Genomic DNA, 25,243 nt, shown 5'->3' with positions numbered 1-25,243 from the left:
TTAAAAATGGAAACAAATAAAAAATAGAAATGACCCTTCTAACTCTACAAACAACTTTACTCTGTGTGCCTCTCTCTTCACCTCATTACCTGCCCTTCTTTCCCTTAAATCTCTTACTCTAGTAAATCTCTATTGCTTCTTTAAAAACTGCAATTTTACCTGGTCCACACCTTTACAATGATGTCTCTTCCACTTGAAATGCTCTCTTTTTTAAAATTTATTTTACAAATTTGTTTATCTAATAAGCTTTTCTAGTTTTTCTCTAATCATTGTCTCTTTTATGTTACCTCTGTTTTTTGAACTGTTGCATTTGTCAATATATTGTCATGATATGTTTATATACCAGTATCCCTATTCACCTGGAACTCTGAAAGTCTGGTTCTAAGTACAATTCTTAGCATGGTACTTAGCATAAAATAAGTGTAAATAAAATTTTTTATGAAGCATGCAGTATAGAATAATAGAGGAAATAATAAAGATGATTTGAGAAATCTATTATTTCCCCTACACTGTTCAGGGCAGTTTTTGGGGGAGAAGGATCTCAGGTTTTCTTCTGAGAAATAGTTTCCTAAAAAGCCTTTTTTTGTTTTGTTTTGTTTTTTTTTGAGACAGAGTCTTGCTCTGTTGTCCAGGCTGGCATGCAGTGGCATGGTTCTGGCTCACTGCAACCTCCACCTCCATGCTCAAGTGATCCTCCCCCCTCAGCCTCCTGAGTAGCTGGGATTACAGGTGTGTGCCAGCACGCATGGCTTACTTTTATAAATTTTTTGTAGAGATGAGGTCTCATATTGCCAAGGCTGGTCTCGAACTTCCTCCTGCTCAAGCGATTCTCCTACCTTGGCCTCCCAAAGTGTTGGGATTATAGGCAGGAGCCACTACGTCTGGCTAAAAGCCTTTCTGAATGCAAGGCAAACATAACCATCACAGAGATCCAAAAATCCACTTTTACTAAATGCTTCATGTAGGGGTAACTGCTGGGAGCCATATCAACCTGTCTGCCTTCTAGGAGTATGTTCTCTAAAGAGATAGCTCTGATGACAGCAGGCATATATAAGATGGCTTTGCCTGTGAAAGCAATCATGAAACTCTCATGAAGCATTCAAAACACACATTGAAAGTGAACATCTGCTCATGTTTTTTTTACTGCTAAAAGTGAAAATCCAAATAAGTAACGAATGAGTCAGGGAAGGAAGGAAATACCACTTCAACTTCAATGAGTTGATGGTAGGATTTCATTGGGTCCCTAAACGAACAAGCCTGGTAGGTTTGGTGCCTGAATAATGTAAACCTATTTGAGAGAGGTACATGTACAATATTATATGTACTCATACATTATCTCATTTCCATTTTACAGGTGATAAAATGGGCTCAGGACTTTACCCAGAGAAGTCTTCCCAAAGTCATACAGGTGGTAACATATGGAGATAAGATCTAAACCTAAGTATGTCTGGCTTTAAAGCTTATGCTCTATCCACAAGACTACTCTGCTTCAAAAAGAGATATAAAGCCAGCCATGGTGGCTCACACTTGTAATCCCAGCACTATGGGAGGTCTAGGTGGGAAAATTGCTTGGGCCCAGGAGTTTTGAGACCAGCCTGGGCAACATAGCAAGGCCCCATGTCTACAAAAAATTTTTAAAAAATTAGCTGGGCATGGTGGCACATGCCTATAGTCCCAGCTACTTGGGAGGTTGAGGTGGGAGGATCACTTGAGCCCACGAAGTCAAGGCTGCAGTGAACAATGATTATGTCACTGTACTCAGCCTGGGTGACAGAGTGAGACCCCGCCTCAAAAATCAAAGCAAAACAAACAAAAAGGGATATAAGGCTCACAGGTGAAGTGAAAGGCATATACACTTGTAGGGGTAGGCAAAAGAACACAAAGGAGAATTAGAGTATCAAATGCTAGGACATAAAATACAGGAAAAGATGAGAATGACTGCTTTCAAGAAGGCTGGAAAGAAAAAGTACTTTGGTTACTACGTTCAAGACTTCCTGAGGGAGCAGGGCAGAGGCAATCACAGAATCAGTTTTTGAGTTCTGAATGATCTTAAAGGCTATTTAACCCAACCATCTACCCAATACTTATAATTCCCTCTCCCTAAAAGATCCCTCCTATAGAGTCATCCAGTCCCTGATGAAATACCTCTAGTTATAGGGGCTCATTACTTCCATTTGGGGATAGATTTAACTATTCCTTTTATGTTGAGACAAAGCTTCTCTGCTTGAGTTTCCATTTATTGGTTCTAGTTGGAGCCCCCCAGATAAGTTTTCTCCCTCTTCTGACTGTCCTCAAGATGTCATCATCAAAAGCCATCATCAAAAGCATGGCTTCTCTGGGCTTTGCATCCTTAGGGCCTTCAGCCTCTCCTCTACAACATGAGAATGAGAGGTGGGTAATGAAGGCAAAAATGAATTAGGACCTGGGTTAGTGGTAACAGATCAAGAGGAGCATTATGTGTTACACAGGAAGATCAGGAGGTGATATTGAGAATCTGAAACCAAAAATAAGAGACAACTGAGATTGGTAACATCATCACTAAAATCATCCATCCATCCATCCATCCATCCATCCATCCATCCATCCACGCACCCACCCACCTATCCTCCTACCCATCCTGCATATTCTGAATATTTCCCAAAATATTGACTAAGATATAAGGCACCACAGGAGAAAAAAAAAGAAAAAGATTAGGTTCTTGACCTTGAGGAGCTTATATTCTACAAGGACTGAAGTCAGTGGAAGCTAATAAACAAGCAAAACAAACCAACAGACAAACAAACTAGCCCCAGGGAGGAATTAATGAGATTGGGATGGAATGCCCAGGGAGAACTGGGTATCATCTCCATACTGGAACCAGGTATTCTTGTTCAGGGAGGAAATTCAGAGAAATCTCCTGACAGTTAAGAAACGAGTGGAGGAGGTGATGCTAAAAGGGGCCCTAGAGAAGCTGCTGACAGAAGTCTTTTTTTTTTTTTTTTTTTTCTCATATCAATGCCTTCCTTAGGGAAGATACCCATGAAAAACAGGCCATGACTAAGAGGTAGTACTTTCAGTAACAGTGCTCAGTGAAGCTGACTCAGCTGTCTTTTCCAATACTAGAACACTAGAAGTGTTGTGTCCCTCAGGAAATGTGGGAAAGAGCGAATATATGCTAGGGAACCAGTGACCTTGGAAGTAGATCTAAGGACCAATCTCTGTAGGTTTTGCCATTTACTAGCCATGTGATCTTAGAAAAATCATTTTACATCTGTAAGTCTCAATTTACTATAAAATAACATTAACACTATCTCTTAGGGTTTTGTGAAAATCATGGGATATGTATGTATTGGCATTTAATACAGAGTCTGACAGTTAGTAGGTATTCAATTTTTTTTGAAGAGGTACAGATAGCAAAAAATACATTTACATGCAACCTGAAAAAGCTGATTAAAAGAAAAAAAACACATTTACAGAATTAATTTGTGCTTTCTGTCCACACGATGGACATCTACTTTGGAAAGGTTAACAAAGAGCAGTTTCTTCCATGTACACTAGACCAGAATCTCCTCAAATATGAGTAACTTTCAAAGTTAAAATTTGTTTCCTATCCTCCACAAGCCTATCTTTAATGTTACCAACTCTCAGGCAAGTAGCAAGTAGGGATGACGATCTAGGAAATTCCTCTTATAAGCATATACAAGATAGAGAAGAGGGCCATATATGCCCCTTTCCAAGAGAGATGGGTATGGATGAATGACCGCCCCAACCCCTCCCCGACCCGCCTTATTTTTTTGAGATGGAGTCTTGTTCTGTCGCCCAGTCTGGAGTGGAGTGGTGCGATCTCTGCTCACTGCAAGCTCCGCCTGCCGGGTTCACGCCATTCTCCTGCCTCAGCCTCCAGAGTAGCTGGAACTACAGGCGCCCGCCACCATGCCTGGCTAATTTTTTGTATTTTTAGTAGAGATGGGATTTCACCATGTTAGCCAGGATGGTTTCAATCTCCTGACCTTGTGATCCACCCGCCTTGGCCTCCCAAAGTGCTGGGATTACAGGTATGAGCCACCGCGCCTGGCTGAATGACCCCTTTATAATCCCTTATCCCTTTCTGGGAAACCCACATTTTACCTACCTTGCTGCCAGGTTTGGGACCTCTCTTCTTTGGGAATTTCAAAGGTTCAGCTGTCTTGGATGGGGCAGAGATGGGATGGGAAATTAGGGTCTTGGGTGTCCGGCCCCGCTTCTTTCCTGGTTTACGCCCCCTCTGCCCTGGTTGATGTTCCAAGACAGTTTTGGTGCTGCTGTGGATGCTGGGCTTCTCAGTATTCACATCCGAGGCAGGATAGGGATTCTTTGGAATCACAACTGCAAGAAAAAGACTCATTCTATCACCCTCCCTCCCCCCTGCATTCTCATCCCAGCCAGAAGGAAAAAAGGACTTGCCACTTCTGCTCAGGTAGTTTTGTTCCAAGAAGCTGGTTTCCTGGTATTTGACCTAAACCTTTAGGAAATCTCTGAAGAAAACTGAATTTAGATTGGCTGGAATTGGAAGTTTTAAATTATTTCTGGCAGATGCAAAAAAAATATTGAATTTTTCTTCCTAAGGCATCTTAGACAAGTATTGTGACCTAAGTCAAAGCTGAAGTATATAAATATTAACAGAATCATAGGCTCAGAGTTGAAAGGGCTCTTAGAAACCTATAATTCTCTCCTGCTAAGAATGAAGGTCTGAGGCTCAGAACAGAACAAAATGCCCTCCCCAAGTTACATAGTGAGTTGGGGATAAGAACTTCTGTTTTGAAATTGAGCCCTGATAACTATGCCAGGGATTTTCTAAATCAATCTACTTGAAGTTTTAGTCTGACTCTTGCAGTGAGGAGTAGAGGAACACGTGGAAATATACATCTGATAGTATCTCTCCTTAAAATCCTTTGCTCTTAAAAACCTTTATTTCTCATTACCTTTAAGGTAAGGTCTAAATTCTTTATCCTGATTTCTAAGGACTTTTCTGACTCTGCCTATCTCGCTCTCCCATTATGACTAATGTCATTTCCTATCATCCCACCCCATGTTCTAGGAGCCCTGTATGTTGAGCTATTATTCTTTATCAGACACATGTCAATACTAAATTTTCAGCACTCGATCCAGGGCCACCTCCTTATTGAGGCCTTCTCTCACCATGTCCCAACTAAGTCAGTGCCCTCTCTTTACTCCCAAAGCATTCTGTAGACATCTATGTTACAGTACTTCTTAATTTTACTCCAATTATTCATTTTTTCCTTAAACTGAGAATTTTTTGAGGTAAGGGATATCTAATTCATCCTACAAATAGTGAGCACTTACTGTAAGTTACACACTGTGCTAAGCCGTGGGGATAGAACAGTGAACAAACCAGACTTCCACTCTCATAGAGCTTACCTCCTAGTGAGAGAGACAGAAAATTAAAAAAATAGCACAATATACAGTAAAATGTTAGGTAGTGCTAAGTGCTGTGATTAAAACTAACGCAGGGTAAAGAAACAGAATTTTAAGGGAAGTCCTCTTTGAGAAGATGACATTTACACAGAGCTCCCGAAAGAGGTAAAGGCACAATGCCTTATGAAGATGTGAGAGGGTATAACAACAAGCGCAAAGATTATGAGACAGGAACATGTTAGTGTATTTGAGAAATGGAAAGGAGGTCAGTAGAGCTGTAATTGAGTGAGCAAGGGGGAGGGTAGAGAGAAATTAGGTTAGAGAGTGAGTAGCAGTAAAATTGTGTAGGACTGTAGCCTGTGAAAATGAACTGAACTTATTCTAAATATAAAGGGAAGCCACTGGAGGGTTTTGAGCAGGGGAGGGACAAGATATACTTAAACGGACCACTCCGACTGCTTTGTGAGAGGGACGAGAGTAGAATTAGGGAGACCAGTTAATAAACTATTATATAGGGCAGGTAGAAGATAATACTTCCTAGGCCTCCAGGTAGGAAGAGATAGTGGTAGTACAATGTTAACGATGTAACAACTAGAAAAAGTCAGAGTAATTATTTAAAGACAGCACAGAGCTGTCATGAGGATTAGATGAACTGGAATTCCAGGGGATGGCCTCTGAGGTAGCTGATACTGTTTTCTTTCCTGAGGGCATCTGCTAATTTTGGCATAAACTAAGGATCGGGCTTGGCATGTGGTGAGGGGCTCCATTGGAAGAAAGAGAAATGAGAGCTGCTGTGACAAACTGGAAACTTAAGGAGCCCCTTCATGTGGCCAGTTTTTCTCACTGGGTATTTGCTGAATTTTGGGTCAGCACACTGGAACTTTAAAGCTTTTAAAAAGCTTTTATAATCTTGTGGTTTTAGGAGACAAGGTTCCACTAGAAGTAGGTGGTATACCCCAAACACATGGCTGATCTCCTCTTAAAGATATTTTGAAACTATAAGGGGTAAGAGGTAATAAAACTAAGCCCCAGACCTCTCAAGGGTAGGACAATCTCCTGCAGTGTTTCAGGGCTAAGAAGATATAAATTAGGTTCTCAATCCATGTCCAAAAAACAAGGATAAACCGTAGGCACAATCCAGACGTGGTCTAACTCAATCCATAATTAGATTGAGGTGATCAGGTCCTATCCTATTAGTCTACCAGAGGAAAAGAAGAATTCTTTCTCATGGAAGATACCAGTTGAAGCCTCAATAGTTCTTTTAATATAAAATGTTTGGCATACTACAAAAATTATTAGACATAACAGAGTCAAAACAGTGTGATCAAGAGAAAATACAGGCAATAGAAAGAGACCCATATATTATCCAAATAATGGAACAAACACACAGATTTTTAAAAAATCATAATTAAGATGTTAAAATGTAAAAAGATGAACAAAATGTAAGAAAAGACAGATAGTATCCACAGAAATATCTATATAAAAATTAAATGGACATATTATAACTAAAAAATACAGTATTAGGAAGAACTCATTGCATAGATTTAAGGGCAGACAAGAGCCAACAGAAAGGATTGATAAACTTGATGAAAAAATAGAAAACATCCAAAATAAAGTACAGTGAGAAAATATGAAAAAATATTTTATAGCATTAGAGATAAGTAGACACAGTCAATAGGTCCAAAATATGAGTGGCTGCAACCCCAGATAGAATGAAGAAAAAGCAATACATGAAAAGATAGCAGCAGAGACTTTATCTCTAACTAATGAAAGACATCAACCCACAGATTCAGTATGCCTATGGATTCAGCAATCCATAGTAGGAAAAATACAAAGAAAACTATGCCAAAACACATAATTGTCAAACTGCTGAAAATACAAAAGATGAAATACAGATGAAATGAAAGGGAGGAAATACAAAGATACATTTTAAAAAGCACTCAGAGAGAAAAACAGCATTACAGGAGCAACAATAAGAGTGATAGCTGTCTCTTCAATAAAACTGTGTAAGCAAGAAGCAGTAGAATAGTATCTTTAAAGGGCTAAAAGAAACAAACTACCAAAGGTAGAATTATACACCCAGTGAAAACATCCTTCAGAAATAAAGGTAAAATAATGAGATTTTTCAGATAATCAAAGCTGAGAGAATCTGTCACCAGCAGACCTAACTATGGAAAATGAAAAGGAAGTTCTCCAGGCTGAAGGAAAGTAATTCCAGATGGAAACATGAAACTACAGGAAAGATAAAGAATACAAGAAAGGGTAAACATGTGAGTTGATACAAAAGGATACTGATTATTTAAAACAATAAAAATGACTTGTGCCATTTATAACATATGTATTAATAAGTTATATGACAGCAATAGCACAGAGGATCAAAGTGAAGAGTAAATGGAGCCAAATTTTGGTATGAATTTTGCATTATTTGGGAGTGTTTAGAGCACTTCTTTAAGGTAGATTTTGACAAGTCCAATATGCATATTTGCATAGGGCAATTAATTAAAGAATTATCAGTGATAAGAATGTATTACTAAAAAGCTAAGGGGAGAGAAGTCGAATAATAAAATATACTTGATTAATCCAAAAGAAGGTAAGAACAGAGGAATAAAGAAATAAGGAAGAACTTGGACAAATAGAAAACAAAAAAGCAAAATGCAAAATGTTGACTTAAACCCAAATAAATAATTATATTAAATAAAGGTGGGTTAAGTAAAACAATCGGTAGGAATAAATGAACAAACCAGACCAACAAAAGAAACCCCAGAACTCAGTTATATTTGTTTATAAGAGGGCCCCGAGATACAAAGACACTCAAAACATAAAAACACAAGAAGATAAAAGCAAACAGATGAAAATAATATACTCTATAAACACTAACCAAAAGAAAACTAATAACATGAATAACCAATTAACCAACCAACCTACCTGATACATATACCTAATAAATATAGAATATGCAGAGACAATTTCATCATAGATCCATCAGACATTGGGAAGAGAACAGGATAGTATAAATAACTTTATGCCAAAAAATACGAAAATTGAGATAAAACGCCACACAAGACCAGCCTGGGCAACACTGTGAGACCCCATCTCTACAAAAACAAATGGTGTGTGCCTGTAGCCCTAGCTACTCGAGAGGATCACTTGAGCCCAGTTCGAGGTTGCAGTGAGCTGTATCGCACCACTGCACTTGAGCCTGGATTACAGAGTGAATACCTCATCTCTTAAAAAACAAAATAAAGCAAAAAATAACACTGACACAAGAAAAAACAGAATATGAAAAGCCTCATATATAATAAAAAAAATTGCAACTGCAATTAAAAATCTTTCCACAAAGAAAATCCCAGGCCTAAATGGCTTCACTGGTGAATTCTAGCAAATATTTAAAGAAGAAATAATAACAAATCTTGCAAAGTCTCTTTTGAAAAATAGAAGAGGGAACACTTCCCATTTCATTTTATAAGGCCAGCATAACCCTCATACCAAAACATGACAAAGATGTTACAAGAAAAAAAAAACTAGACTAATATCCCTCATGAACATAGATGCAAAATCTTTAACCAAGTATTTGTAAATTAAATCTAGCTCTCTATATATGTATATCAGATATATAATCCTATATATATCATATCATAACATGCAGGATAATATATCATAACTAAGTGGGATTTATTCCAGAAATACAAAGGTTGTTTAACAATGGAAAATACAATCAGCTGAACACATACATTCACTAAATGAAAGAAAAAGCCCATATATCATCTCAATAGATGAAGAAAAGCATTTGACAAAATTCAATACCCATTCAGGATAAAATTATCAATAAACTAGGAATAAAAGAGAATTTCCTTAGTCTAGATAAAGCCATCTATAAAAAAAACTATAACCAACAGCATTCTTAATGGTGAAATATTGAACACTTCTTATTGAATTATGGGATAAAACAAAGTAACTACTATCACCACTTCTATTCAACATTGTATTGGAGGTCAATGCAATAAGGAAACGAAAATAAATAAAATCTATAAATATAGATTGTAAGGGAAGAAGTGTTACTTGTACACAACATGATTGTTTATGTAAATATTCCTCCCTACAAGTCTACAAAATCTATTAAAATAAAAAAATGAATTTGGAAAGGTCACTAGATACAAATCTAATATGTAAAAATCTAATGTATTTCTCTAAATAGCAACAATCTGAAAATTATTTAAAAATCCACAAAATACTTGATGTTATTTGAACATCAAGTATTCAGTGAAAGATGGGCAAGACATCTGCACTGAAAACTATAAAACATTGATAGGAGAAATTAAAGAAGATGTAGATACCACATGGCCACGAAGGGATGTTACATTCATAGATTGAAAGCGTTACCACTGTTAGGTGTCAACTCTCATCAAACTGATCTAGAGTCAATGCAATTCCAATCAAAATCTCAGCAGTTTCTAAAGAAATGTGTGGTGTATGTATACAAATTGACAATTTAATTCTAAATTTTAATAGGAAATGCAAAGGACCTATAGTAGCCAAGTCAATCTTCATGAATAACAGCAAAGCTGGAGAACGTGAATCATCAAATAGCAAGATTCATTATAAAGTTACAGTAATTTACACATATATTACTGGTTGGGCTTGGTGTCTCATGCCTGTAACCTCAGCACTCTGGAGACTGAGGCAGGAGGACTGCTTGAGGCCAGGAGTTTGAGACCAGCCTTGCAACATAGCATGACCCAGTCTCTACAAAATTTTTTTTAAAAATTAGCTGGGCATGGTGGTGCACACCTGTAGTCCCAGTGACTCTGGAGGCTGAGGTGGGAGGATTACTTAAGCCCTGGAGCTTACGGCTGCATCGTGCCATGATGGTGTCACTGCACTCTAGTGTACGTGACAGAACAGGACTGTCTTAAAAAAAAAATAAAAAGACATATATTATTGGTGCAAGGGTAGATGAATGAATCAACAGAGCAAAATAGAGAGTTCCAAAATTAACTACACATATATAGTAATCTGATTTATGATAAATGTGCCCTTGCAATTCTGTGGAGAGAAAAAATAGTCTTTTCAATAAAATTGTGGTGAGTCAAATAGGTATCCATATGGAAAAAAATTAAACTTGAATTCTATTTCACACCAGATACGAAAATTAATGTGAAGGCTAAAACATCTAATTTCTAGAAGAAGACAAATGAGAATACCTTCAAAACTATGGGGGCAGACAAAGATTTATTAAAACAGGACACAAAAAGCATTAATTATCAAAGACTGAAGATTGATATATATGACCTCATTAAAACAAAATATTTCTCTTAATCAAAGGACAATATTAAGAAAATGAAAAAAATCCAGGAAGTGGGAAAAGATACACAAAACACATACATAAGAAAAATAATATCCAGAATATATAAAGAATGCCCAAAAATCAATAATGAAGACTGGGCAATTTACAAAATGGATAAGACTTGATGAAGCACTTCACAAAAATGAGTATAATGGCAAATAAGCATACAAAAAGTTGTTGAATACTATTAGTAATACAGAAATGTAAATTAAAACTATGGGACACTATATCCCACCAAAACTGCTAAAATTTAAAGGACAATATTGGTAAGGATGTGAAGCAACTAGAATTTAACATTGCTGGTGGGAACGTAAATCATTTTGACAAATTGCTTAGCTGTATATCCTATGACCCAACATTTCCACATCTCAGTATATACCCAAGAGAAGTGAGTGATATGACCACCAAAAGCCATGTGCTAGAATAGTCACCATGCATTTTTCATAAGAGGCAAAACTGGAGACAACCTAAAGGCCCAAAAGATTTTAAAAATGTGGTATATTCATAAAGGGGAATATTACAGAGAAATTAAAAAGAAAAATTATTATTGTATGCAGCAACATGAATCTCACAGAAATAATGTTAGACAAAAGAAGCCAGAGTATGTATTTTATAATTATCTTTATATGAAGTTTGAAAACAGAAAAACTAATCTGTAGTGATAGTTTGAGCGGTTGGGCAGGTGGGGTTGGGCAGCTGGGGTTTCAACCAAAAGGGAGAATAAGTGAGTGTTCTGGGGGTGTTGGAAATGAATCCAGCACCCTCTTATATCAATATAAAATAAACACAAACAAAAAAGACAAAAGATAGTGATGAACTGAAATCTCTGAAGAGAGTAATATTATTGGAGAAGATGAGAATTAGATTCAGAATACATTGGAAGAAAGAGCTGACATGACTGGATGTCAGTGAAAGAAAATTAGCAAAGACAAAACACAAAAGTATAAAATCATATCCAATGAAATAGAGGAGGGCCAGGCATGGTGGCTCACATCTGTAATCCCAGTACTCTGGGAGGCAGGAGGATCACTTGAGGCCAGGAGTTCGAGACCAGCTCGGGCAACATAGCGAGATCCTGTCTCTAGAAATTTTTTTTTTTTAATTAGCCAGAAGTGATGGCATGCACCTGTTCCCAGCTACTCAGAAGGCTGAGGTGGGAGGATCACTTGAGCCCAGGAGTTCAAGGCTGCAGCGAGCTGTGATCACACCACTGCATTACAGCCTGGGTGACAGTGAGACCCAGTCTGTATTAAAAAAAATTTTTTTTAAAGAAAGAGAGGAGTCATAGATGATCCAATATTATTGGCTTAAGCAATGTGGAGGAAAATGATGCCATTTACTAGGATGTTAAACATTGGGGAAGGGAACCAACAGTTCAGTTTTTAAACATGTTTCTTATGAATTACTTGTTAGATATTGTATTAATCATTTTTCACACTGCTATAAAGACATACCTGAGACTTGTTAATTTATAAAGAGGTTTAATTGACTCACAGTTCCGTAATTGACTCACAATTCCGCAGGGCTGGGGAGGTCTCAAGTAACTTATAATCATGGTGGAAGGGGAAGAAGCATGTCTTACATGGTGGTAGGTGCGAGAGAGAGTGGCGAGCGAAGGGGGAAGAGCCCCTTATAAAACCATCAGATCTTGTGAGAACTCACTATCATGAGACCAGCAAAGGGGAACTGCCCCCGTGATCTAATTACCTCCTACCAGGTCTCTCTCTTTTTTTAAATGGCTTTATGCAGTTATCTTTAATCAGTTAAAATAAAAGTGTAAAAGTGTATATTATCTTTTATTTACCTATGTGATAACCTTAAATCAGTGCTCATTATTTCTTTGTGTGGATTCAAGCTACAATCTGATGTCACTTTTCAGCCTAAAGACCTTTAGTATTAGGAAAGTCTGCTAGCAACACATGCTTTCAGTCTTTACCTGCATTTGTCTTTATTTCACCTGTATTTTGAGAGGAATATGTTGGATATAAAATTCTCTGTTGACTGGTGTTTTTTGTTGTTCTTGTTTTTTGTTTTCTTTTAGTACTTTGAATGTCATCCCACTGCCTTCTGGTCTTGTTTCTGATCATAAGTAAGCCAGTAGTCAAGTTGAGGATCTCATTTATATGATGAATCATTTTTCTCTTGCTGTTTTCAAGGTTTTCTCTTTGTTCTTGGCTTCTGACAATCTGACTATGGGGTAGCTCTCTGAGACATGTTTAATAATTTTTTTTTTTATTTCCATAGGCTATTGGGGAACAGGTGGTGTTTGGTTACATGAGTAAGTTCTTTAGTGGTGATTTACGATATTTTGGTGCAACCATTACCCAAGCAGTATACGCTGCACTGTATTTGTCCAGTCTTTTATCCCTCATCCCCTTCCCACCCTTTACCCCTGAGTCTCCAAAGTCCATTGTGTTATTCTTATGCCTTTGCATCCTCATTGCTTAGCTCCCACTTATAAGTGAGAAATGATGTCTGGTTTTCCATTCCTGAGTTACTCCACTCAGAGTAATAGTCTCCAATCTCATCCAGGTCTCTGCAAATGCCATTAATTCCATTTTATGGCTGAGTAGTATTCCATCATATATATATATATATGATATATATATATATCACAGTTTCTTTTTTTTTTTTTTTTTTAGATGGGGTCTTGCTCTGACACCAGGCTGGAGTGCAGTGGCGTGATCTTGGCTAATGGCAACCTCCACCTCCTGGGTTCAAGCGATTCTCCTGCCTCGGCCTCCTGAGTAGCTGGGACTACAGGCGCGTGCCACCATGCCTGGCTAATTTTTTGTATTTTTAGTAGAGATGGGGTTTCACCATATTAGCCAGGATGGTCTTGATCTGACTTCGTGATCTGCCTGCCTCAGCCTCCCAAGTGCTGGGATTATAGGTGTGAGCCACCGCACCTGGCCCTATATCATGGTTTCTTTATCCACTCATTGATTGATGGGCATTTGGGTTGGTTTCACGTTTTGCAACTGTGAACTGTGCTGCTATAAACATGTGTGTGCCAGTATTTTCTTGTATAATGACTTCTATTCCTCTGGGTAGATATCCAGTAGTAGGATTGCTAGATTAAATGGTAGTTCTACTTTTAGTTCTTTAAGGAATCTCCACTGTTTTCCATAGTGGTTGTACTAGTTNTCTGCCTGCCTCAGCCTCCCAAGTGCTGGGATTATAGGTGTGAGCCACCGCACCTGGCCCTATATCATGGTTTCTTTATCCACTCATTGATTGATGGGCATTTGGGTTGGTTTCACGTTTTTGCAACTGTGAACTGTGCTGCTATAAACATGTGTGTGCCAGTATTTTTCTTGTATAATGACTTCTATTCCTCTGGGTAGATATCCAGTAGTAGGATTGCTAGATTAAATGGTAGTTCTACTTTTAGTTCTTTAAGGAATCTCCACTGTTTTCCATAGTGGTTGTACTAGTTTACATTCCCACCAGCAGTGTAGAACTGTTCCCTGTTCACTGCATCCATGCCAACATCTACTATTTTTTGATTATGGCCATTCTTGCAGGAGTAACGTGGTATCACATTGTAGTTTTGATTTGCATTTCCCTGATCATTAGTGATGTTGAACATTTTTTCATGTATTTGTTGCCCATTTGTGTATCTTCTTTTGAGAATTGTGTATTTATGTCCTTAGCCCACTCTTTGATGGTATTGTTTTTTTCTTTTTGATTTGAGTTCACTGTGAATTTTGGATATTAGTCCTCTGTCAGATGTACAGATTGTGAAGATTTTTTCCCACTCTGTGGGTTGTCTGTTTACTCTGCTGACTGTTCCTTTTGCCATGCAAAAGCTTGTTAGTTTAAGAAGACCCAGCAATTTATCTTTGTTTTTATTGCATTGGCTTTTGGGTTCTTAGTCATGAACTTCTTGCCTAAGCCAATGTCTAGAAGGGGTTTTCGAATGTCATCTTCTAAAATTTTTATAGTTTCAGGTCTTAGATTTAAGTCCTTAATCCATTTTGAGTTGATTTTTGTATAAGGTGAGAGATGAGGATCTGGTTTCATTCTCCTGCATGTGGCTAGCCAATTATCCCAGCACCATGTGTTGAAAAGGGTGTCCTTTCACCACTTTATGTTTTTGTTTGCTTTGTCAAAGATCAGTTGGCTGTAAGTGTTTGGATTTATTTCTGGGTTCCCTATTCTGTTCCATTGGTCTATGTCCCTATTTTTATACTAGTACCATGCTGTTTTGGTGACTATGGCTTTATAGTATAGTTTGAAATTAGGTAATGTAATACCTCCAGATTTGTTCTTTTTGCTTAGTCTTGCTTGGATATGTGGGCTCTTTTCTGGTTCCATATGAATTTTAGAATTGTTTTTTCTAATTCTGTGAAGAATGATGGTGGTATTTTGATGGGAATTGCATTGGGTATTTGTAGACTGCTTTTGGCAGTATGGTCATTTTCACAATATTAACTCTACCCATCCATCAGCATGAGGTGTGTTTCCATTTGTGTCGTCAATGATTTCTTTCAGCAGTGCTTTGTAGTTTTCCTTGTAGAGGTCTTTCACCTCCCTGTTAGGTATATTCCTAAGTATTTTATTTTATTTTGCAGCTATTGTAAAAGGGGTTGAGTACTTGATTTGATTCTCAACTTGGTCGCTGTTGGTGTACAGAAGAGCTACTGATTTGTGTACATTAATTCTGTACCTGGAAACTTTGCTGAATTCTTTTATCAGTTGTAGGAGCTTTCTGGAGGAGTCTTTAGGGTTTTTGAGGTAAACGATCCTATAGTCAGCCAACAGTGACAGTTTGACTTCCTCTTTACTGATTTGGATGCCCTTTCTTTCTCTTGTCTGATTGCTCTGCCTAGGACTTCCAGTGCTATGTTGAAGAGAAGTGGTGAGAGTGGGCATCCTTTTCTTGTTCCAGTTCTCAGCGGGGATGTTTTCAACTTTTCCCCATTCAGTATTATGTTGGCTGTGGGCTTGTCATAAATGGCTTTTATTACATACATCTCTTGTATGCCAATTTTGCTGGGAGTTTTAATCATAAAAAGATACTAGATTTGTCAAATGCTTTTCCTGCATCTATTGAGATGATCATGTGATTTTTGTTAATTCTGTTTATGTGGCGTATCACATTTATTGACTCACATATGTTAAACCATCCCTGCATTACTGTTATGAAACCTACTTGATCATGGTGGATTATCTTTTTGATATGTTGTTGGATTTGGTTAGCTAGTGTTTTGTTAAGAATTTTAGCATTTATGTTCATCAGGGATACTGGTTGGTCTGTAGTTTTCTTTTTTAGTTATATCCTTTCCTGGTTTTGGTATTAGGACGATTTTGGCTTCATAGAATGAATTAGGGAGGGTTCCCTCTTTCTCTATCTTGTGGAGTAGTGTCAATAGGATTCGCACCAATCCTGAACGTCTGGTAGAATTCTGCTGTGAATCCATCTGGTCGTGGACTTTTTTTGGCTGGTAATTTTTAAATTACCATTTCAATCTTGCTGCTTGTTACTGGTCTGTTCAGGGTACCTAATTCTTCCTGATTTAAGCTTGGAGGGTTGTATCCACCCAGGAATTTATCCATCTCTTCTAGGTTTTCTAGTATATGTATGTAAAGGTGTTCATAGTAGCCTTGAATGATCTTTTGTATTTCTGTGGTGTCAGCTGTAATATCTCCCGTTTTGTTTCTTACTGAACTTATTTGGATTTTCTCTCTTCTTGCTAATGGTCTATCAATTTTATTTATCTTTTCAAACAACTAGCTTTTTGTTTCATTTATTTATTTACTTTTTTGCAACAGAATCTGGTTTATTCTGCCTTGGCAGGGTGGTCCTGAGAGTGGCGGATGCCACCCTGTCCTGGGCTGAGGGAGGCCCCAAGGGCCAGCTAAGGCCAATGGTGGGAGAAGTGGGGGGCTGCAGCCCCTGGAATGTGGTGAAGCCAGGTCGAGGCCTGGAGGCAGCTGTGGTATGCTGGGGCAGGGTGAAAGGCACTGGACTGGGACCAGGCCAGTGATACAGGGCTGAGGACCTAGGCCACACGGTCCCATGACACAGAACATGAAACACAGGCACAGGGCTCACAGTAAGCACATGGACAAGTGGGCACAGGGTCACAGGCCAGATGCACACCCAGCCATGGCTGGGCCAGACACTGGGACACAGTGGTGGTGTCACACACAGACCACAGGGAGGACACGGCACTATGGAACACATGGATTTGTCGGCCACAATGCACAGACCAGGCCACAGAGCTTGAGGGACATAGCAAGGGGCCTTTTGGCACTACTGCACTGAAATCATGTGAGATAAGGGTGGTGGGGCACTCTGGAGGTGCCTGGGGTGGTTCCTTTGAGGCCCTCTAGGCTTAGTATGTCTTCCACACTTTGTTGAGCAGTTTTACCACCTCAACATAGATGATAAACACTATGGCCACATTCAGGACAACCCAGCCCAGGCAGGAACAGGGCCCTTGTAGAATGCCTTGAGCCCTCCTTCCTCAGGATCTGCAAGCCACAGTCCCATGTGTTTCAGTATTTGTGCACCTCCAGGCCCTGCATCTGGGTCTTAATCACGTCCAGAGGAGTGTTTCCAAAGACACTGGCTGCACCTACAATAGCTCTGAAGACCCCAGTGATCAGCAGGTTCTTGGGCTTGTTGAGGTTGTTCCCTCGGTACCAGTTGCACAGGGAGATCATGACAAAGAAGCAGATAGCCTGGTTCGAGCCCTGCCTCAGCATGGTGGCCGTGAGGTCCTGGTATGTTCCCTTCAGCCCTTGTTCCCTAACCCCACGGAAGAATCTCCCTAACCCCATGGAAGAATCCTGTGTACCTGGGGTTTGGGGAGGTCTGGTTGTGGTTGAACTTCACCTTGATAGTCTCCATGGGGCACACAACCACCATGGCCCTGGCCATGCTGGCTCCTGAGCCACAGAGCAGCTCATGCGTGCTGTCCAGCTGTCCCTGGGCATCCTGCATGTGGTTGCTGAGGAACGCAAACATTCCAAACCTGACGGCTGCCTTGGGGATGGAGCTGCAGAGGTGGGAGCTGAGGCCATGGTATAGGCCCAGGACGCCATGGCTGTGGACCATCTGCTGCACGCAGTCTCCAGTGCCCCGGTACCGCGGCAGGTGCGAGTGTTCATCCAGATGCAGCTGCGTCTTCACGTATTTGGTGGGGAAGGTGATGCAGATGTCAATGCCGTCCACCAGGCCAACTGCCAGGTTCGCCTCCGCCCGGGTGTGTCAGTTTGGCCTTCCCAGATACAGGCTCAGCGGCCACCAGAGCACGCAGGGTGTGGCCATGGCAGGTGGGAGGTAGGGGCTCATTTATCTTTTGTACAGTTTATTTTGTTTCAATTTGATGTAGTTCTGGTCTGATCTTGGTTATTTCCTTTCTTCTGCTGGGTTTGGGTTTGTTCTTGTTTCTCTAGTTCCTTGAGGTATGACCTTAGATTGTCTGTGCTCTTTCAGACTTTTTGCTGTAGCCATTTAGGGCTATGAACTTTCCTCTTAGCATCACCTTTGCTGTGTCCAGAGGTTTTGACAGGTTGTGTCACTACTGTCATTCAGTTCAAAGAATTATTTAATTTTCATCGATTTCATTTTTAACTCAATGATCATTCAAGAGCAGGTTATTGAATTTCCATGTATTTGCGTAGTTTTGAAGGTTCCTTTTGGAATTGATTCCCTGTTTTTTATTTAACTGTGGTCTGCGAGAGTACTTGATATAATTTCAATTTTCTTAAATTTATTGAGGCTTGTTTTGTGGCCCCCATATGCTCTATCTTGGAGAAAGTTCCATGTGCTGTATTCTGTGGCTATTGGATGGAATGTTCCATATATATTTGTTAAATTCATTTGTTCCAGGGTATAGTTTAAATCCATTGTTTCTTTCTTGACTTTCTGTCTTGATGACCCGTCTAGTGCTGTCAGTGGAGTACTGAAGTCCCCCACTATTACTGTGTTGCTGTCTATCTTCTTTCTTAGGTCTATTAGTATTAGTCTGTTTTCATGCTGCTGATAAAGACATACCCAAGACTGGGAAGATAAAGAGGTTTAATTGGACTCACAGTTCCTCATGGCTGGGGAGGCCTCAGAATCGTGGTGGAGGCGAAAGGCACTTCTTACATGGTGGCGGCAAGAGAAAATGAGGAAGATGCAAAAGTGAAAACCCCTGATAAAACCGTTAGATCTTGCAAGACTTATTCACTACCATAAGAACAGTATGGGGAAACCACCCCCATGATTCAAATTATCTCCCACTGGGCCCCTCCCACAACACATGGAAATTATGGGAGTACAATTCAGGATGAGATTTGGGTGGGGACACAGATCCAAACTATATCATCCCACCCCAGACCCTCCAAATCTCATGTCCTCACATTTCAAAACCAATCATGCCTTCCCAACAATCCCCCAAAGGCTTATCTCATTTCAGCATTAACCCAAAAGTCCACAGTCCAAAGTCTCATCTGAGACAAGGCAAGTCCATTCCACCTATGAGCCTATAAAATCAAAAGCAAGCTAGTTACTTCCTAGATACAATGACGTACAGGTATTGGATAAACACAGCCATTCCAAATGGGAGAAACTGACCAAAACAAAGGGGTTACGGGGCCAATGCAAGTCTGAAATCCAGCAGGGCAGTCAAATTTTAAAGCTCCAAAATGATCTCCTTTGACTCCAGGTCTCACATCCAGGTCATGCTGATGTAAGAGGTGGGTTCCCATGGTCTTGGGCAGCTCTACCCCTGTGGTTTTGCAGGGTACAGCCTCCCTCCCAGCTGTGTTCATGGGCTGGCATTGAGTGTCTGTGTCTTTTCCAGGCAAACGGTGCAAGCTGTCGGTGGATCTACCATTCTGGAGTCTGGAGGACAGTGGCCCTCTTCTCACAGCTCCACTAGGCGATATCCCAGTAGGGACTCTGTGTGGGGGCTCTGACCCTATATTTCTCTTCTGCACTTCTCTAGCAGAAGTTATCTATGCACTCATAGCACTCAAGCAAACTTCTGTGTGAGCATTCAGGTGTTTCCATACATCTTCTGAAATCTAGGTGGAGGTTCCCATACCCCAATTCTTGACTTTTCTGTACTTGTAGGCTCAACACCACGTGGAAGCTGCCAAAGCTTGGGGCTTGCACTTCTGAAGTCATGGCTTGAGCTCTACATTGGCTCCTTTCAGCCATGGCTGGAGCAGCTAACACAGGGCACCAAGTCCCTAGGCTGCACACAGCATGGGGACCCTGGGCTTGGGCCAGGAAACCATTTTCTCCTAGGCCTCTGGGCCTGTGAAGGGGAGGGATGGGATGAAGGGAGGGGAGGGACTGGGATGAAGGGAGGGGAGGGGCTGGGACGAACGGAGGGGAGGGGCTGAGATGGGAGGGGCTGTTTTGAAGACCTCTGACATGGCCTGGAGACATTTTCCCCATTGTCTTGGGGATTAACATTTGGCTTCTCGTTACTTATGCAAATTTCTGCAGCAAGCTTGAATTTCTCCTCGAAAATGGGTTTTTCTTTTCTATCACATTGTCAAGCTGCAAATTTTCCAAACTTTTATGCTCTTCTTCCTTTATAAAGTGGAATGCCTTTAACAGCACCCAAGTCACCTCTTTTTTTTTTTTTGAGACAGAGTCTTGCTCTGTCGCCCGGGCTGGATTGCAATGGCGTGATCTTGGATCACTGCAACCTCTGCCTCCTGGGTTCAAGTGATTCTCCTGCCTCAGCCTCCCAAGTAGCTGGGATTACAGGCACGTGCCACCACGCCCAGCTTTGTATTTTTATTAGAGACAGGGTTTCACCATACCTGAGACCACCGTATTGGCCAAGCTGGTCTCAAACCCCTGACCTTGTGGTCCGCCCATCTCAGCCTCCCCAAAGTGCTGGGATTACAGGAGCAAGCCACTGTGCGCAGCCTCCAGGTCACCTCTTCCAAAGTGCTGGGATTACAGGCATAAGCCACTGCGCCTGGCCTCCAGGTCACCTCTTGGAATGCTTTGCCGCTTAGAAATTTTTCCGCCAGATACTCTAAATCATCTCTCTCAAGTTCAAATTTCCACAGATCTCTAGGGCAGGGGCAAATTGCTGCCAGTCTCTTCGCTAAAACATAACAAGAGTCACCTTTGCTCCAGTTCCCAACAAGTTTCTCATCTTTATCTGAGACCACCTCAGCCTGGACCTTATTGTCTATATTGCTATCAGGTTTTTGGTCAAAGCCATTTAACAAGTTTCTAGGAAGTTCCAAAATTCTCCACGTTTTCCTGTCTTCTTCTGAGCCCTTCAAACTGTTCCAACTGCTGCCTGTTACCCAGTTCCGAAGTTGCTTCCATATTTTTGGGTATCTTTTCAGCAGCACCTCACACTACCGGTGCCAATTTACTGTATTAGTCCATCTTCACAGTGGTGATAAAGACATACCCGAGACTGGGAAGAAAAAGAGGTTTACCACCACTGACGGTTCCACATGGCTGAGGAAGGCTCAGAATCATGGTGGGAAGTGAAAGGCACTTATTACATGGCAGCAGCAAGAGAAAATGAGGAGGATGCAAAAGCGGAAACTCCTGATAAAATCATCAGATCTTGTGAGACTTGTTCACTAGCATGAGAACAATATGGTGGAACCGCCCCATGATTCAAATTATCTCCCACCAGGTCCCTCCCACAACATGAGAGAGTTATGGGAGTATAATTAAAGATGAGATTTGGGTGGGGGATATAGCCAAACCATATCAATTAGTAATTGTTTTATAAATTTGGAAGCTCAAAGTGTTAGGTACATGTATGTTTAGGATTATGATATTTTCCTGTTGGACAAGGCCTTTTATCATTATATAATGTCCCTCTTTGTCTTTTTTAACTGCTGTTGCTTTAAAGTTTGTTTTGTCTGATATAAGAACAGCTACTCCTGCTTGCTTTTGATGTCCATTTGCATGAAATGTCTTTTTCCACCCTTTTACCTTAAGTTTGTGCAAGTCCTTATGTGTTAGGTGGGTCTCTTGAGGGCAGCAGATGTTTGGTTGGTGAATTCTTATCCATTCTGCAATTCTGTATATTTTAAGTAGAGCATTTAGGCCATTTACATTCAATGTTAGTATTGAAATGTGAGGTACTATTCCATTGATAGTACTATTTGTTGCCTGTATACCTTAGTTGTTTTGTTTTTATTTTTTAAATTGTATTTTTGTTTTATAGGTCCTGTGAGATTTGTGCTTTAAAGAGGTTGTTTTGATGTGTTTCCAGGATTTGTTTCAAGATTTAGAGCTCCTTTTAGCATTCTTATAGTGGTGGCTTGGTAGTGGCAAATTCTCTCAGCATTTGTTTGTCTGAAAAAGACTGCATCTTTCCTTCATATATGAAGCTTAGTTTCACTGGATACACAGTTCTTGGCTGATAATTGTTTTGTTTGAGGAGGCTGAAGATAGGGCCCCAATCCCTTCTAACTTGTAGGGCTTCTGCTGAAAAATCTGCTGTTAATCTGATAGGTTTTCCTTTATAGGTTACCCGGTGCTTTTGTTTCACAGCTTTTAAGATTCTTTCCTTCATCCTAACTGTAGATAACATGATGACAATGTGCGTAGGTGATGATCTTTTTGTGATGAATTTCCAAGGTGTTCTTTGTGCTTCTTGTACTTGGATGCCTAGGTCTCTAGCAAGGCTGGGAAAGTTTTCCTTGATTATTCCCCTAAATATGTTTTCCAAAATTTTAGACTTCTCTTCTTCCTCAAGAACTCCAATTATTCTTAGGTTTGGTCATTGAACATAATCCTAGACTTCTTGGAGGCCTTGTTCATATTTTCTTTTTTTTCTTTGTTGGACTGGGTGAATTTGAAGACCTTGTCTTTGAGCTCTAAATTTCTTTCTTCTACTTGTTCAATTCTATTGCTGAGACTTCCCAGAGCATTTTGCATTTCTGTAAGTGTGTTTGTTTACCAAAGTTTTGATTGTTTTTTCTTTATCTATCTATTTCCTTGAATAATTTATCCCTTCACTTTTTGTATCATTTTTTGGATTTCCTTACATTGGGCTTTGCCTTTCTCTGGTGTCTCCCAGAGGTAAATCAGGGATTTCTTCTTGGTTTGGGTCCATTGGTGGTGAGCTAGTGTGATTTTTTGGGGGTGTTAAAGAACCTTGTTTTGTCAAATTACCAGAGTTGGTTTTCTGGTTCCTTCTCATTTGGGTAGGCTGTTAGAGGGAAGGTCTAGGGCTAAAGACTGTTGTTCAGATTATTTTGTCCCACGGGGTGTTCCCTTGATGTAATAATACCCCCCTTTTCCTATGTATGTGGCTTCCTGAGAGCCAAGCTGTAGTGATTGTTGTCTCTCTTCTAGATCTAGTCACCCAGCAAGTCTACCAGGCTCTGGGCTGGTACTGGGCGTTGTCTGCACAGAGTCCAGTGATGAGAACCATCTATGGGTCTGTCAGCCATGGATAACTGCACAGTATTTGGGTTGTCTCCCAGGTCCTGCAGGAGCAATCCGTTTCCTTCAGTGCATCTGTGGGTCCTCTCACAGACTTTCTGATTTATTACTGCAGTTGTTCTGGAGCAAAAATTCATGATGCAAGCCTCCATATGCTGCTCTGTCCATCTGAGCTCAAGTGCAATCTAGTACTGCGTCCTGCCCACCATAATCCCCCCTCCACCACCAGGTCTCTCTCTCTTGACATGTGGGGATTACAATCTGAGATGAGATTTGGGTGCAAACACAAAGCCAAAATGTATCAGATATCAAATATGGAGATGTTAATTAGGCAGCTATATATATGAGCCTGGAATTCAAGGGAGAAGCTGGGACTGAAGACAAACAGAGAATTATCAGTATATTACTGGTATGTAAAGCCATCAGGCTAGATGACACCTCCTGGAGTTTGAGGACATAGTCAAGAAAAAAGGTTGTTCTTGAGATGTCTTACCATTCAGAAGTTGTAGAGAAGAGGATGATTTAGTAAAGGAGACTAAAATGTGGCTCATAAATCCAGAAGAAAAAGAGAAGAGTATGAGATCCTCGAAGCCAAGTGAAAAGTGTTTGAAGAAAGGTAGAAAGGCAGCATTTCAACTAAATGATCAAAGGTAACATTACCCAAAATGGGACATACTGACATGTATCTCCTGATGTGATATACCAAGAATACCATAGCTTTTTAATTAAAAACTTTTTTTTTTTGGAGACAAGGTCTTGCAGTGTTGCCCAGGCTGGAGTGCAGTGGCAAGAACATAGCTCACTGCAACTTCTGAACTCTTGGGCTCAAGTAATGCTCCTGCCTCAGCCTCCCAAGCAGCAGGCACTACGACTGTGTGCCACTATGCCTAGCTAATTAAAAAAATTTTTTTTTCCAGAGATGGGGGTCTCGCTTTGTTGCCCAGGCTGGTCTTAAATTCCTGGATTCAAGGAATCCTCCTCCTGCCTCGGTCTCCCAAAGTGCTGAGATTACAGGCAAAAGCCACCATGCCCAGCTGAGAATACCATATTAGTTATGTCGTACCTCTGTCAAAGATCAATAATCCTGAATCAGACAAACCAAAATTCAGGCACATTTAATATAACAACTGGCCTGTTGTGCTTCAAAAGTGTCAATATCATGAAAAATATAGAAGAGGAACTTTCCAGATTCAGAAGACTAAAATAACACAACTAATGCAACATATAATCTGTATTGGAGTCTGAAGTTAAAAAAAATTACTTTGAAATTAGAATAATTGGCAAAATCTGAATAGTATTAGGTAATATGTGATGTCCAAGTGTTTGAGTTCAGAAAGACTCTCACACATTATCTAATAAATCTGAAGATGTATACACCCGATGACTTAGTAATTCCAATCTTAGGTGTAAACTCCAAAGAAATTCTTGCACATGTACACCACAGTATGTGTAAAAGAATGCTCATAGCAATGTTATTTGTAGTAACTGGAAACTTGAAATGACCCAAATGTTCACTGTTGATAGATTTTTAATGGCTGGGCGTGGTGGCTCACATCTGTAATCCGAGCACTTTGGGAGGCCGAGGTGGGTCGATCACCTGAGGCCAGGAGTTCGAGACCAGCCTGACCAATATAGTGAAACCCCATCTCTACTAAAAATACAAAAATTAGCCGCGTGTGGTGGCAAGTGCTTGTAGTCCTAGCTACTTGGGAGGCTGAGACAAGAGAATTGCTTGAAACTGGGAGGTGGAAGTTGCAGTGAGCCGAGGTCGCACCACTGCACTCCAGCCTGGGCGACAGAGCAAGACTCTGTCTCAAAAAAAAAAAAAGATTTTTAAAATGTTATATAGTAACCTGCTCTCAGAGTGTGTTCTGGGTACTCCTGGGGGTCCTCGAAGTCCTTCTCAGGGTCTGTAAGGTCAAAACTATACACCTAATGATAATAGAACATTGTTTGCCTTTTCCACATTCATTCTCTCATAGTGGAGTTTTCCAGAAGCTACATGTAATGGCATCACTCTAACAAATAATGGGATGTACGCTTGTATATATTTTTTTACTTGAAATGTACTTATTCATTACTACTATTTTTTTTTTTTTTTTTTTTTTTTTTTT

General features: G+C 40.1%; 1 protein-coding gene and 1 pseudogene across 17 annotated transcripts in view; both read right to left on the bottom strand.

Annotated features, from left to right (window-relative positions):
* The window catches only part of SCMH1 (Scm polycomb group protein homolog 1), a 234,045-nt gene that overhangs the window by 45,019 nt on the left and 163,783 nt on the right, over positions 1–25,243 (bottom strand). For all 17 annotated transcript variants that reach the window (XM_017873241.1, XM_017873244.1, XM_017873245.1 and 14 more), the window contains one exon: positions 4,112–4,344. In XM_017873241.1, coding sequence (XP_017728730.1) covers positions 4,112–4,344 — 233 coding nt within the window. The remainder of the gene's footprint in view (positions 1–4,111; positions 4,345–25,243) is intronic.
* LOC108530316 (tricarboxylate transport protein, mitochondrial pseudogene) lies at positions 17,083–19,091 on the bottom strand (annotated as a pseudogene).

This window comes from Rhinopithecus bieti, unplaced genomic scaffold (assembly GCF_001698545.2).
Source record: "Rhinopithecus bieti isolate Rb0 unplaced genomic scaffold, ASM169854v2 scaffold_6907, whole genome shotgun sequence".
NCBI classification, from domain to species: domain Eukaryota; kingdom Metazoa; phylum Chordata; class Mammalia; order Primates; family Cercopithecidae; genus Rhinopithecus; species Rhinopithecus bieti.
The sequence above is the reverse complement of the archived record's forward strand: the minus strand, read 5'-3'. Positions and strand labels throughout refer to the sequence as shown.